The 14,121-nt window shown below is 40.6% G+C and overlaps 1 protein-coding gene across 5 annotated transcripts in view; it reads right to left on the bottom strand.

Annotated features, from left to right (window-relative positions):
* AFF2 (ALF transcription elongation factor 2) overlaps window positions 1–14,121 on the bottom strand; it is a 346,941-nt gene that overhangs the window by 255,409 nt on the left and 77,411 nt on the right. For all 5 annotated transcript variants that reach the window (XM_090150571.1, XM_031602672.2, XM_090150573.1 and 2 more), the window contains one exon: window positions 791–911. In XM_090150571.1, coding sequence (XP_090006697.1) covers window positions 791–911 — 121 coding nt within the window. The remainder of the gene's footprint in view (window positions 1–790; window positions 912–14,121) is intronic.

Here is a 14,121-nt window from a genome sequence, read left to right as displayed (position 1 = left end):
TAGACACCATTTGATATTAATGCCAGTCTTTCCTCCTCCTTTTCTGGTGATTTTCAAAGAGCCCTCATCCTCCCTACAGCTGTTAACAATGTGAAATGGAAAGATGAAGTGGTGGCCTTTCAATGGATGCCACTGATTGGGAGGAGAAAGGGATATGGAAATTTACATTCTGATAAAATCTTCAGGGAACGTCTTACTGAAAATCAAAGCAGCAGAAATCATGAAGGGGGACATCCCTTGGTGATGAAAATCTCAGGCAGCATAGCTCCTTAGAGAGAATAAGACACGTCAAAAGTCCCCTTCACACCCTTGTTATGATCCCCAAGGATTCAGACATTCTCCCTAAAGACTTTTTCAGATAGTTATGATTGCAAAAGAATGGTTACGGACTCACTATTTACAGAGAAGTCCATCAGTCTTAACAATTTAGGTATATTCTTGAAACTAAAAGGACTAAGTGTTATATCTGCACTGTGACCCCACTGGTAGAGATACCAGCTACACATACATATATTGTCGGGCTTTGGTGCATTTTTAAAGGAAAACATCTTTAATTGGAATTCAAGCAAAATTCCTGATTCTGCTAATGTTAGCATACAAAGCTGGGTGGAGCAGTCAGTTCACTCCTCTGCCAAATGCTGATTTGGAACACCAGTGTACTCAGTAGTGTAAGTACCAACACAGATGTCACACTTTCTTCTCTTAGTTTTGTGTGAAGTTTTATTTATATTGAAAAATGCATTCAGGTAAAAGTCATTCAAAAAATGTAAAACATAACAATGCAATTTACCTTGTAGGGTTCACCAAAGAGATTAAAACCTGAAGCAAAGAGGTCTTCATCTTGCTGGACTTCTTGGTTTCTTCTCTCCCATTCCTTTCGCTTAAGTGCATTCCGGTCTTGCTCATAGTGACTGAAGAAGAGAAAGACAAAATAGACAGTACATTATTTTCCCCATGTAATGCAGTTACATGTTCATTACCATCAGTAAGAACAGCAAAACATCAGAAACTATGCAACTCCTGCGGATAGTTAGATAGATAGAAGATAGATAGATAGATAGATAGATAGATAGATAGATAGATAGATAGATAGAAGACAGAAAAAAAGAAAAGCCACTGAATCATTTTGCTAAATGTAAATTTGAAGTTATAACACTACGTGAAACTGGAAAACAGGAACTAATCAGTACACTTTCAAAATGAAAAAGACAGAATGTCCTTTTCAAATTAATAGAACATAATGCACAAAAGCATTATTGAGAGCAGCCTTACAGAGAAGAACTTGGGAGTCCTGGTGGACAAGAAGCTGGACATGAGCCAGCAGTGTGTACTTATAGCCCGGAAGGCCAACTGTGTTCTGGGCTGCATTAAAAAAGGGGTGGCCAGCAGGGACAGGGAGGTGATTGTCACCCTATACTCGGCTCCTGTGAGGCCCCATCTGCAGCACTGCGTCCAGGCCTGGGGCCCCCAGCACAGGAAGGACGTGGAGCTCTTGGAGCGGGGCCACAGGAGGGCACTGAGATGTCAGAGGGCTGGAGCACCTCTCCTATGAGGAAAGGTTGAGGGAACAGGGCTTGTTTAGCTTGGAGAAGAGAAGGCTCTGGGGAGACCTCACTGTGGCCTTCCTGTACTTGAAGTGAGCATATAAACAGGAGGGAGAACGGCTGTTCACAAGGGTGGATGGTGATAGAACAAGGGGGAATGGTTTTAAACTGAGACAGGAGAGGTTTAGGTTAGATAACAGGAGGAAGCTTTTCACCCAGAGGGTGGTGAGGCACTGGAACAGGTTGCCCAAGGAGGCTGTGGATGCCCCATCCCCGAGGCATTCAAGTCCAGGCTTGATTATGACACCCATCTGAGTGGTGCAGTTGTCACGGTGGAAGGAAGGGATGCCATTCCAAGGGACCTCAACAGACTCAAAAGGTGGGCCTGGGTGAATCTAATGAGGTTCAACACGGCAAAGTGCAAGGTTTTGCACTTGGGCCAGAGGAATCCCAGGCATCCATACTGAATGAAAGGAGCGGTCCTTGAGAGCAGCCCTGCGGAGAAGGACCTGGGGGTCATGATAGACGAAAAACTTAACATGAGTCAGCAGTGTGCCCTTGCAGATTGGAAAGCAAATGGTATCGTGGGCTCCATCAGAAGAGGGGTGGCCAGCAGGGACAGGGAGGTGATTGTCTCCCACTACTCTGCTCTTGTGAGGCCCCATCTGCAGTACTGCGTCCAAGTGTGGAGCCCCAGTACAAGAAAGACAGGGAGCTGTTGGAGAGGGTCCAGAGGAGGGCCACAAAGATGATCAGGGGACTGGAGCACCTCCCCTATGAGGACAGGCTGAGGGAGCTGGGCTTGTTCAGCCTGGAGAAAAGAAGGCTGCGGGGTGACCTCATTGCAGCCTTTCAGTACCTAAAGGGAGCCTACAAACAGGAGGGGAATCAACTCTTTGAAAGGGTAGATAACAGCAGGACAAAGGGAAACGGTTTTAAGTTAAGGGAGGGGAGATTTAGGTTGGATGTCAGGGAGAAGTTCTTTACAGAGAGAGTGGTGAGGTGCTGGAACTGTTGCCCAGAGAGGTTGTGGATGCCCTGTCCATCCCTGGAAGTGTTCAAGGCCAGACTGGATGAGGCCCTGGGCAGCCTGGTCTAGTATTAAAAGGAGAGGTGGCCCTGAATGTCACAGGGAGGTTGGAGCTTCATGGTCCTTGAGGTCCCTTCCAACTCAGGCCATTCTGTGATTCTGTGATGTGGCTCTGGGCAGCCTTGTCTGGTGGTTGGAGACCCTGCACTTAGCAGGGAGTTGAAACTACATGATCATTGTGGTCCTTTTCAACCCAGGCCATTCTATGATTCTATGAATAAAATAATTTTTGACGCAATGCATGCACATGTATCTTCAAAGAACGTATCTGTGCAAAGAAAGATAACATGAAACCAAGGATGCACACAGAAATGCATACACAGAAATGCCTTATATCCATTTAACTGTAAAATCTGTCTATATCCACCCCAGTGTTCCAGCAAGCCTCTATGACTTAGACCACCTAATTTTGTCCCATGTACTTGTCAAAATTTTTGTACGGCTTCATTGTGGGTGTCAAGAGTTTTTTAAAATGTGTTTCTGAAGCAGATGCCAGAATAGACTTTAGGATATTTGATTCCAATGGCAAATAAATTTACACACAAACAAACAAACAAACAGAAAAGCATCTATTGGCTTGGTGTTGCAATAGCTAGTGGCACTTATCTGCGTGTCAGCTCACTTTGTGTGCTTGCCAGACCTAGACCATGAGCTGAGAGATCATATTCACTTCTTCCCTGAATAGCACTAAAGTACTTTGGTCTCCTAGTTCTGCAAGATACTTCCTGTTCCTCAGAGAGAAAAGATATAATTAAAAACCTGAAGAGGGAGAGGGAAGGAAAGAGGAAAGGAAGAGATGCATGCTTCAACTTGCTCTGACAACTCCTCATGCGACAAGCATTAAGGGACATTTCTGTGCTTTCAACTCGTATTTGATTCGTTATGAGGCTTTTGGCTCTACTTTGTGTCAGTTAATTAGCTACCAAATTCCAGATGACAATTTGAATAACAGATTTGGTATATGCATTGATGTCATCTGCTCTGAGCAATGTTTCCCCGATAGATTCTGGACATGCACAGGCACACACATACACATCCATGCACTCTATGTACAAATGCATACACACAAATGGACATATCACATATGTAACAGAGAACAGTTAATTCTCCTATCTCTGCTGAGAACGAATTAAATCTCTATAGAACTACACTGCATTTGGAAGATAACCAAATATCTACAACTTTTGCCTTTTTAGCTCAGCATGATGTTATATTGAAAGCTTCACACCGAGAGATATAATGAGGAATGAACTGCACAGTGATGAGGCTTTAACAGTGTATAAAGTCACTGATTTCTGAGTGAAACCACAATTACTAATTTGAAGCACCAGGTAATTAAAACCACAGCTATGTATTTAGCCCCTTGTTATACCTACTGCAGTTTATAATTATGAGGACCTCTTTATCTACTCAATTAAAGTTCTTATGATTCAGGCAGGTTGTGTTTGAACCTGTGAGCCCCACAGAGAGCACAGGAAAGCATGTGTCTGTTTCTTGATGACTCCCTGTATCCCTTATGCTGTTTTTGTACAAGAAGGGAAAGAAAAATGACAGACAAATGCAGTCTTTACATCAAAATATGAATTAATAATCGGTACAAGCAACTAAGGATCAGTCAGGTTTGAATTGCTTGAGCATGGCTCACAAACAGAAGACAAAGACACCTACATAAGCTGAGCTGAATTATTTCTATCCATGTTTTTCTTCTACATTCTGGAAAATGCCAGATTTTATTTATTTATATTACTACTTGATGTAGTGACATCACCGGCTCACATTCATTCACCAACAGCAAGCTTCATTGTCATAATCATTATTGGTATTTTTTACAGAAGATAATAGCATAAATTCCTAGTTACCTCAGGGAGAGATAAGGGAAACTGTTGTAACCGACGCTTTCCTGTTCTATACATGAACATATGCTGCTAGTACAATGCTGCAAATTACAAGCTATCTATTCACTACCAGGTAAAGAGAGGGGACATGAGTCTTCTTCCTGTCAAGTCTCAACTTCAGAATAGTCACTCAAGTGAGTGGATTTAATGCATGTAGGATTTTATATCCTGCGTGATTAACTTTTTCTTATGGGAACAGTCACAATCCAAGCACTGCCACTTCAGAAAGAATCATTCATGAAAACTATGGTTGCATTTCACATTCTCACAATGGCAACCTTGGCCCAGAGTTTCAGAGTGAAATCCTGCATCCAAACAAATTGAATGGGATCTGGCTACAGAACACCAATCACAGATTTCAGCATAGAAGAGGAGATGTTATCTTTCGTGTGAAGTTCCAGCATTTTAGACAAAAGTTGGCTCGGGTGTCAAGCATGTGAAGCATTTGCAACCCAATTGGAAGCATTATGCCACATCTTAATGGAGAAAAAGCAGCAAAGCTTTTAAGACAATTTACATAAGTTTTGTGACACACTGAAAAACAATTAATTCAAAAATAATGAACAAAGCAGTAACTCAAAATGGCACAATCAGTTTAACTTTACGTCTTTTAAAGTAAATCAGTATTTACAAAGTTAATAGAAAAAGGTTTCTTTTCCTTTTTTTTTGTTTTTTGTTTTTTGTTTTGTTTTTTTTGTTTGTTTGTTTGTTTGCTTTAAAAAAGCACATTTTTTTTCCAAACAGCACACTTCGGTAATTCTCTTCCAGTGCACATCAGTGCACATCATTCTGAAAGATGTATTGTCCACATACCCAGTACACGAGCACAAAGGTCCAGTTCATGCCCTGGTCCCCAAAGATGCCTTCAGAATACCAATCTATGAGTAGCACATAAGCAAAGCTCTAAGTAAATTTGCTGTCTCCAAATCAATCCTAATCTTTCTCACGTGTTGTCCTGTGAGAATAATAAATAAAAAAATAAATAAATGAAAGGTTGTTTTTGAACTCTTCACTCACACAGCTGTAAGTGTACAAAGAGAATCTGCTCTAAAGGAAGTGGTTGCTCATCCTGTTGGGGCAATTCCTTGGCTTATTCCTCTGCAAATATACTTTCACTATGTGAAAGCCTGACATGGCGCTGACTGTGGATATGGAAAATTAAATAAGATAAGATCATACACAGATTAAGATAACAACTTCTATGAGTTCTTTAGGATCCAAAGAGTAACACTGATTAGATCTTAAGGCCCCAGTACACTGAGAATGTAGCAGGATGTTCCACAGAAACTCTTAATGCATTCACAACACAATCTCTGAGACTTATGTTTAATATTAAGCCTAAATAATGTTCTGTGAAATACGGATATGTGATTAGTGGCAAAGGTGTCAATGAAAACTACAGTCACTATGAGGAACAACAGAGTTCATTCTGTCCCTTTAGTATGAGAAATACTTCATGACACTACTAGTGCCAGGAGAGCAGGAAATCACAAATAAAGTTTCGTACACATTTTAAAGAGATTTAGAAAAAAAAAAAAAAAAAAGAAAACAGCTGGAGGACATAATACCCATTATATCTGAGAAGACCAGTTCCCTAGATACAGCTATTAGGTAAAAAGGCCATTTAAATACATGAGCTTTATTGTTTTGTTACCACTTATCAGATTAATAATTGAATTAGAACAGGGAGCCTGTACATAAATCTGAGAAGAGCAGGAATGGTGAGCAGAAAGAATGCTACAGAGTACATGAGACCATTGGTCTAAAAATTACCAGCGTGCTGTGTATAGCAAAAAAAATAGTAACCATAACTGCATTGCTGTTTTGGTCTGGTTTAACATTGAGACAAGCTGCAAACACATTTCGAATAACAGCGTTTGATACTTAATCCTTTACTATCAGACCAGCAAACATTCATTATTTTTTCTCAGCTGCAGATGTCCTTGGGAATAGTGGTGAGGTGATGCACTGTGACAGCAGGTGCTCGGCCTGGCCGAACACACAGTGCTAGCAGGGCAGGCTGTGTGGCACAGAGCGTGGCTGGGGAGCAGATGATGGACAGACTGGCAGCTGCAGGCAGGACAAAAGATGGCAAGCATGCACCTGGGTGTGGGGCTGGAAGCTGAAAACGTGGATCTGATTTGAAGAGAAGGAAGTCAGACATGCACAGTCTACAAAATGAGAAGTATCAGGCATTGGAAAGGACAGTGCAATCATCTGTGGTGAAAGTAATAGGATATGGTGCAAAAGAAAATTTTTTTACAACAGATTGCGAAAGGGTGAGAGGTTAGAAGGAAGAAGTAAAGGGAAGGCTGAAGAAGTGAGATGAAGAGCTGAAGTCTGAGACCTAGCATTTTGGGTTTATCTTCAAAGATGTGGTAATTAAAGATATAGTCTCCCAAAGCATGGAAGACTAGGAAAGGCAGATGAGCCTGACGGTGGAGACAGGGTGTAAGAAAGAAGTCAGACCAGACAAATTTGAAGGAGTAGTCACGGTGACAAGAAGAAAAAGCAGAAGAGAGTGATCAAATACCTAATGTTGCAGAAAAAAATCATGAATGAGAACAGAACACCGCTCTGTTGATTCAGTCAGAACAACAGAAGCACAGTGGGGAAAGGATCAATAAAAAAGCAGAAACATAGAGGCTTTATAGTAGTGGCAGACTACATGCCAGAGGATAAATGCACAACATTGAAGAAAAATAGCATTTATCCACAAGTTAGGGAGAAAGTAGTTGCTGTTTTCAGTGTTTAAAGAAACGTCTGAATTCACAGAAATGCATGCTGATCAAATCAAATATTCCCCTTTCAGAATTGCTCTTCCCTCAGCCTCAAAATATCAGTTTAGCCTAAACAATAAAAGAAGCTCTCAAATTGAAATGTTGGTCATTTGTGGAAAGAAGAAATAGAAATGTTTCTAAACTAAGATGCAGTGGATGTAAACTGGTACGAATTTAAGAACTAGAAGTCCCTTCCCAAGGCTATTTCTTCACAGTTCTGACTCTGGGACAAATCTGTTGCTCTGCCACAAGCGCTCTGTTAGTTGGTGAAGTAACTCCAGAAACTGGACTTTCTTGAACATTACTACATCAGAGCAAGGTACTCAGTATCCCAACGAAAAATCGCTTGTGAATATAATTGGCATATGTGAAAAATCCAGCTCAAATCAATCAGCATATCCCTATGTTGAAAGTACATTCCTGACTGCTCTTCCACGAGGGCAATCATATTTCAGTATGAGGAAAAATATAAGGCAAAGAGCAGTTCCAACAGAACTAGCAAATACATTACACTAGCAATTCACCTCTACATTACTTTAGATTTATCTCAGCATTACTCCACTGATTTCGTGTAAAACCGGGTTACCACAATACTGTATGGAGGAAGAACAGGCCTCCTTGGCATATTCAAATTCTCCCAGTACATACTCTGGTATTTCATTACATTTACTCCAAATGAAAAAATCAGCCTAAGGTCTTAAATTTCATTACAGTTCTTAAAATGTGTTTAGTAAATGAGGAGAATTTGAAAACCTGATCTTTAACAAAAATACGGTCAATTTAGCATATCTCACCGACCCCTCTGAAGTTTTTGTTTCACTTAATGATAAAAATCATGAGTAGTACCACACTTAAAATAGCAAAATTCTTCTTCATCTGTTCAACACCATTGCTCCTGTATCTTTGTCCTGGTAATTTTACTACTTAACAGGGACCAATCAGACCATGATAGAGTAAGTTTCTAGTTCCCTCTCTCCTGTATTTAACGTTTACTTTAATGCTGTGCTTCTTTGTAGTATGAATAGTTACTAAAATTATCTAACTCTGAACATATCTATCACTGTACTTCAAGATAAAATATTTATTTTAAAATACAGAATATCCTGTCTTTGATGTTCAACAGTTCTGTAGAGAAACACTTGAGCTGGTCACTGGTTATCTATCCACGTGAGCTAAAACTCTTAACAATTTGCATTAAGAACAATGCCATTCCCATAGACTGGTTGATAGAGAATACAGAAGATTAAAGCCTCTGAACAAAATAACACCCGAGAGACCCCTAGGCAATTTATGGAAATTTAAGCTAGAATGCTGAGGGTTTGTCTTATATTTGTCACATTCTTCATTCCCTTTAGATATTTTCCCCTAAGAATCTAGAAAATGCTATTTTCACTCAATTTATCTTCCTTATGGCATTATGCAGTCCCAAACCTTTCCTAAACATGAATTTGGAAGGAATAATTTGGGGGAATGGATGGCAAAGATAACTTCCTGAATAGTAAGTGTATAAAGAGTAGCTGAGGTTTCAATGGGGAGCATTTATTGTTTCCTGTATCATCGCACATTGTCTTTCGATATGATTAGTTATCAGTCTGTTATCAAAAACTGGGATGAAATAAAGCTCTTAGGCAGTTATGCTTCATTGATGTCAGCTAGGGGAGCATGAAAATCTCCATGAAGTTGGGTAATTGATGTGTAAATCAGAGTTCAATCACTCTGTAATAGAAATGGTCCCACTGAAAGTAGGGTTGTTGAACACTATTGCAGAGGGGTGGGAAAGAAAAAGAAACAGTCAAGATAAGGCTTATTTATTTAAAATGATAGTAAGTGGCAATTTACACAATTTTCTTTTCAGAGGGAAGCACTGTCAGATCCATTGTAAGCTGCAGACCACTGTGGATATTCTCATTCGGCAATAATTAACTGTTTCTGTTTTATTAAAATGCTCAGGGACACTGTTATGGATATTTAAAAAGCAAATTAAATGAATATGCTCATGCTTTGAAAGGCAACATGTGTAAACGACATCAGTGATTGTAATTTGGTTAACAATCTATGTTCAAGGTATGTTTTGGAGTCCTGTTACAGTTCACTTGTCAGTTTAGATTTGTTGTAAAGGAAACAAAAGCAAAACTGAAGGCAAAGGGAAAAAGGAAACAGAAGAGAAAAACAGTTATAATAGAAACACAACTCCAAAGGACATTAAAAGACAATCATTAGTGCACCAACCACACTAAATAGATTTACAACATATTGTTTGTCTGAGACTGAGCATTAGATATGTAAATAAAACATTAAAATAACATGGTAGATTTTTTTTGTTGCTTTTGTCATCATCTTTTGTTTGTTTTAATAATCGAATGCACATCAATGCCCTGATATCAATTTTCCAGTAACACTTGGAATCCAGCAGTTTGCTATGATTTACACCGAACTGCTAATAAACTGTAGCAAACTCGCATAAAGGTGAAATTTATGAGCATTTTTGCCACCAGATGAATTACGTTCAGGACACTGGACCTGGATTAGGAAGCTCTATTAGATGGGTAATGTGCTGTGACTGTAAGGAGACTGATAACTACTAGGGGGATGGATAGGGAGGTTCCACCCAAATTCTGAATTTCATTGCCTTTCTGAGTTTCACGGAATTCTGCGGTAATTTTTACACACTCTTTTTTAAGATTCTGTTCATCTTTTTGGGGATTAGAAATTTCTTCAAAATTCACTGATGGCAACGAAGCCATTAGGCTTTTGCCAAAATACACAATATAATCAAAAACATTTCAGAGCACAGTTTCCTAGCTGCCATAATGCTTCTCACACTACCAGCACCAGCATTTCATATATTAATCTGTTACTGATAAATACAGATTGTGTTTAGCATGCTGTGCATTATTCTTTATACACATCAAGAGCAAATGCTGTGTGGTACTCTAATAAAGATTATATATGTACATGTATTAATCGCAAGGAATAACAATAATTTGAAGCAATTAAAGATCTTAGTGCTTATTACAGTCTCTTTTTCCTTTGGCTGGATATCTCAAATTAGTTATCAAAAATGTGCTTGAAAATATTCCTCTAAGTTTATTTTGTTTATATATGCACCACATTCAGAGAGAATAAAATATATTTTAATACATGGAAATAAAAGAGATTTCATTTATTACTATTTAAGGCATACAGGCTGCATTTTTTACATCTGGCCTGAAAACTACTTTGGAACTCTGCTTTTGTTTTTACCTTCTTCATTTTTATAACTTTAATATTTCTACTTAAAACTTCTATGCACACCTGTAGGATGTGTCCTCAAAACTTGAGTCTCTACATTTTCCAAATGCTTTTTTGAAATATTGGCAACAGTGTGCAATAGACAGCTAACATAATTCTATCCTTTTCAAAAATGTTACAAAACAATCATTGATTAACACATCCTTCTGGAGACAGATGAATCAGCAGACTCAACTGCTTGAGTATTTTATCACAGAATTACTTCCGAGCTACTCCTACAACTCTAATGCATGCACTCATTTACTAACAGGCCCCTTTACTCCCCTGAGCATTTTCACATGCTGTGCAGCTCTTTAACCACGTTTTTAAACTTAACTTGTGCAGAATAATAACACCACAGGAAAATTAAAAATTCAGTAGGATGGTTTTCATTCATCAATTTTAGATTGAAGGAGAAGTGCACATTGGTCTTGCTGTATAGTGCACACACGCGCAGACTGATTCAGAGACCCCAATACACAGCCAAGTAGTGCTGTAAGTCTACTATAATTTAATCTATTGTTATTTAGGATTCTGTCTAGAGAAATTATCTCCTAATAAATCATTCTTCTCTCAGTTGAAACACTATATAATTGCTTCCATTTGTTGTAGTAATATCTACTGGAAAGGAAGAGATGATCAAATAAATGCAAAGCGCTCTCATTTCAAATTCAAGTAAACATGCATCTTCTTTTCAATGCCATCATAAAACATATCTTGAGTACTAAGCAAAATGCAAGAGATAAAACAAACTTGTAGCTTCCTGAGATTTAATGGTAGTCAGCTTGGAAAGAACCTAGAACATTTCAAACTCTAAATATTCTTCAATTCGATCTTAGAAAGCCTCACAGCAATAAGGTGCCTGTTATACATAGATTAGGATAGAACAATACTTTCTAGTTATTCTTCCTAAGTAGAAACAGAGTCAACAGGTGAATGGATTATCATCACTCTGGCCTATAAAGGAATAATCTTTAACAGATATCCTCATGTTTTCAGCACAAATACAATGTTTATTCCTCATTTATAATCCAAGTATAAACTATGAAAAAGTAGTTGAATCAAAGCAGTGCAAAGTTCATCAGCAGTGCAGAGGGTTACATCCTCTATGAGGGCACAGTTCAACTTCAGCTGATGTTACTGGCAATTTTCCCACATTTTGATGTGGGTTGGATGGGAACTAGCTTTGTCATAATGACAAATAGGCCAGGTCTCCTAACACTTCCAGTTCTAAGCAACACAGCAACTTTTTGGTACAAACTAACTTCTCTTTTGCATTCTACATTCTAACTCAAATTCTTTGTCCACTGCCAAAAATTTAAAAACACAAGATTGAAATTTGCCCTGGGACTTGAAAGCTAAAAGTAACCACTTTACAAACTGTAAAATAATTTATGTTCCTTTATTATCTTATTTAGTCTGACCAAAACTACAACCACATGTCTTACTTGAATATTTAAGGTGGGTGTGACACAAATGATTATCCCAATACTACAGTTTCCAGAGGCAAACAGAAATTATATCTGTTTTCCCAATAAAGCTTTGAATGCATTCGAAATCTCATATATAACTGATTTAATGAATGAAAGAAATATCACAATGAAGAAAACGTGGCCCTCTAAGGCCAAGTTCCCAGAAAGACTAAGGTCTGCCATTTAGCAGTCCTTCCAGTTAAATCCATTTGGTGGTCGGTCACATGCGGTGTCCCCTAGGGCTTGGAACTGGGGCTGCTTCTATTTAACATCTTTATTAATAATCTTGATGAGAGGGATTGAGTGCACCCTCAGTAAGTTTGCCAATGACACCAAGCTGGGAGGGAGTGTTGATCTGCCTGAGGGGAGAAAGGAACTACAGAGGGACCTGGATAGATTGGATTGATGGGCCAAGGTAAACTGTACGAGTTTCAATAGGGCCAAGTGTCGGGCCCTGCATTTTGGTCACAACCCCAGGCAACCCTATGTGCTTGGGGAGGAGTGGCTGGAAAGCTGCCTGATGGAAAGGGACCTCGGTGTACTGGTGGACAGTCGGCTGAATATGAGCCAGCACTGTGCCCAGGACATCCTGGCTTGTATCAGGAATGTTATGGTGAACAGGACTAGGGAAGTTTGCTGCCCGTGGCCTGGACAGGTACACACTCCTTTGGGTAAGGAACTGGTTATAGGGCCGTGCCCAATGGCTACTGGTTAATGGAGTGAAGTCCAGCTGGCGACCTGTTTCAAGTGGTGTCCCCCAGGGGTCGGTACTGGGGCCCATCTTGTTTAATATCTTTATTGATGACCTAGACGAGGGCATTGAGTGTACCCTCAGTAAGTTTGCAGATGACACCAAGTTGGGAGGTGGTGTGGATCTGCCTGAGGGTAGGGAGGCCCTTCAGAGGGATAACCTTAGATAACCTGGATCACTGGGCCTGAGGTGAATGGGATGAGGTTCAGCAAGGCCAAGTGCCGGGTCCTGCACTTTGGTCGCAACAGCCCCATGCAGCGCTATGGGGGATGAGTGGCTGGATGATTGTGAAGACGAAAGGGACCTGGGGGTGTTGGCTGATGCTCGGCTGAACACGAGCCAACAGTGTGCCCAGGTGGCCAAGAGGGCCAATGGCATCCTGGCCTGCATTAGAAATAGTGTGGCCAGCAGGAGCAGGGAGGTGATCATCCCCTGTACTCAGCTCTGGTGAGGCTGCACCTCGAGTGCTGTGTTCAGTTTTGGGCCTCTCACTACAGGAAAGACATTGAGGCCCTGGAGCGTGTCCAGAGAAGGGCATCGAAAGTGGTGAGGGGTCTGGAGCACAGGTCCTATGAGGAGCGGCTGAGGGAGCTGGCATTGTTTAGTCTGGAGAAGAGGAGGCTCAGGGGAGACCTCATCGCACTCTACAACTTCCTGAAGGGAGGCTGTGATGAGGAGGGGTTTGGCCTCTTCTCCCAGGCAATGAACAGGACCCGGGGAAATGGCCACAAGTTGTACCAGAGGAGGTTTAGGTTGGACATAAGGAAGAACTTTTCTCTCAGAGAGTGGTCAGGCACTGGAATGGCTGCACAGGGAGGTGGTGGAGTCGCCATCCCTGGCAGTGTTCAAGAGGCGTCTGGACGAGGAGCTGCAAGATATGGTTTACTGCTTGTGGTAGCAGTGGCAGTGTGAAGACGGTTGGACTAGATGATCTTACAGGTCGTTTCCAACCTTGTGATTCTATGATTCTATGATTTTAAGTCATCCTGCCTCTGTGCTCGGCACTGGTGAGGCCTCACCTCGAGTGCTGTGTTCAGTTTTGGACACCTCAGTACAGAAAGGACATGGAGGTGCTGGAGCAGGTCCAAAGAAGGGCAGCAAGGCTGGTGAAGGGCTTGGAGAATATGGCCTATGAGGACAGACTGAGGGAATTGGGGCTGTTCAGTCTGGGGAAAAGGAGGCTGAGGGGAGACCTTATTGCTCTCTTCCAATATACAAAAGGTGCTTATAGTGAGAGCGGGGTTGGTCTCTTCTCACTGGTGACAGGATGAAGGGAAATGGCTTTAAGTTGCACCGGGGTAAGTTTAGGTTGGATATCA

This window comes from Phasianus colchicus, chromosome 14, assembly GCF_987193195.1.
Source record: "Phasianus colchicus chromosome 14, bPhaCol1.hap1.1, whole genome shotgun sequence".
NCBI classification, from domain to species: Eukaryota; Metazoa; Chordata; class Aves; order Galliformes; family Phasianidae; genus Phasianus; species Phasianus colchicus.
This window is presented reverse-complemented; position numbering and strand designations above follow the sequence as displayed.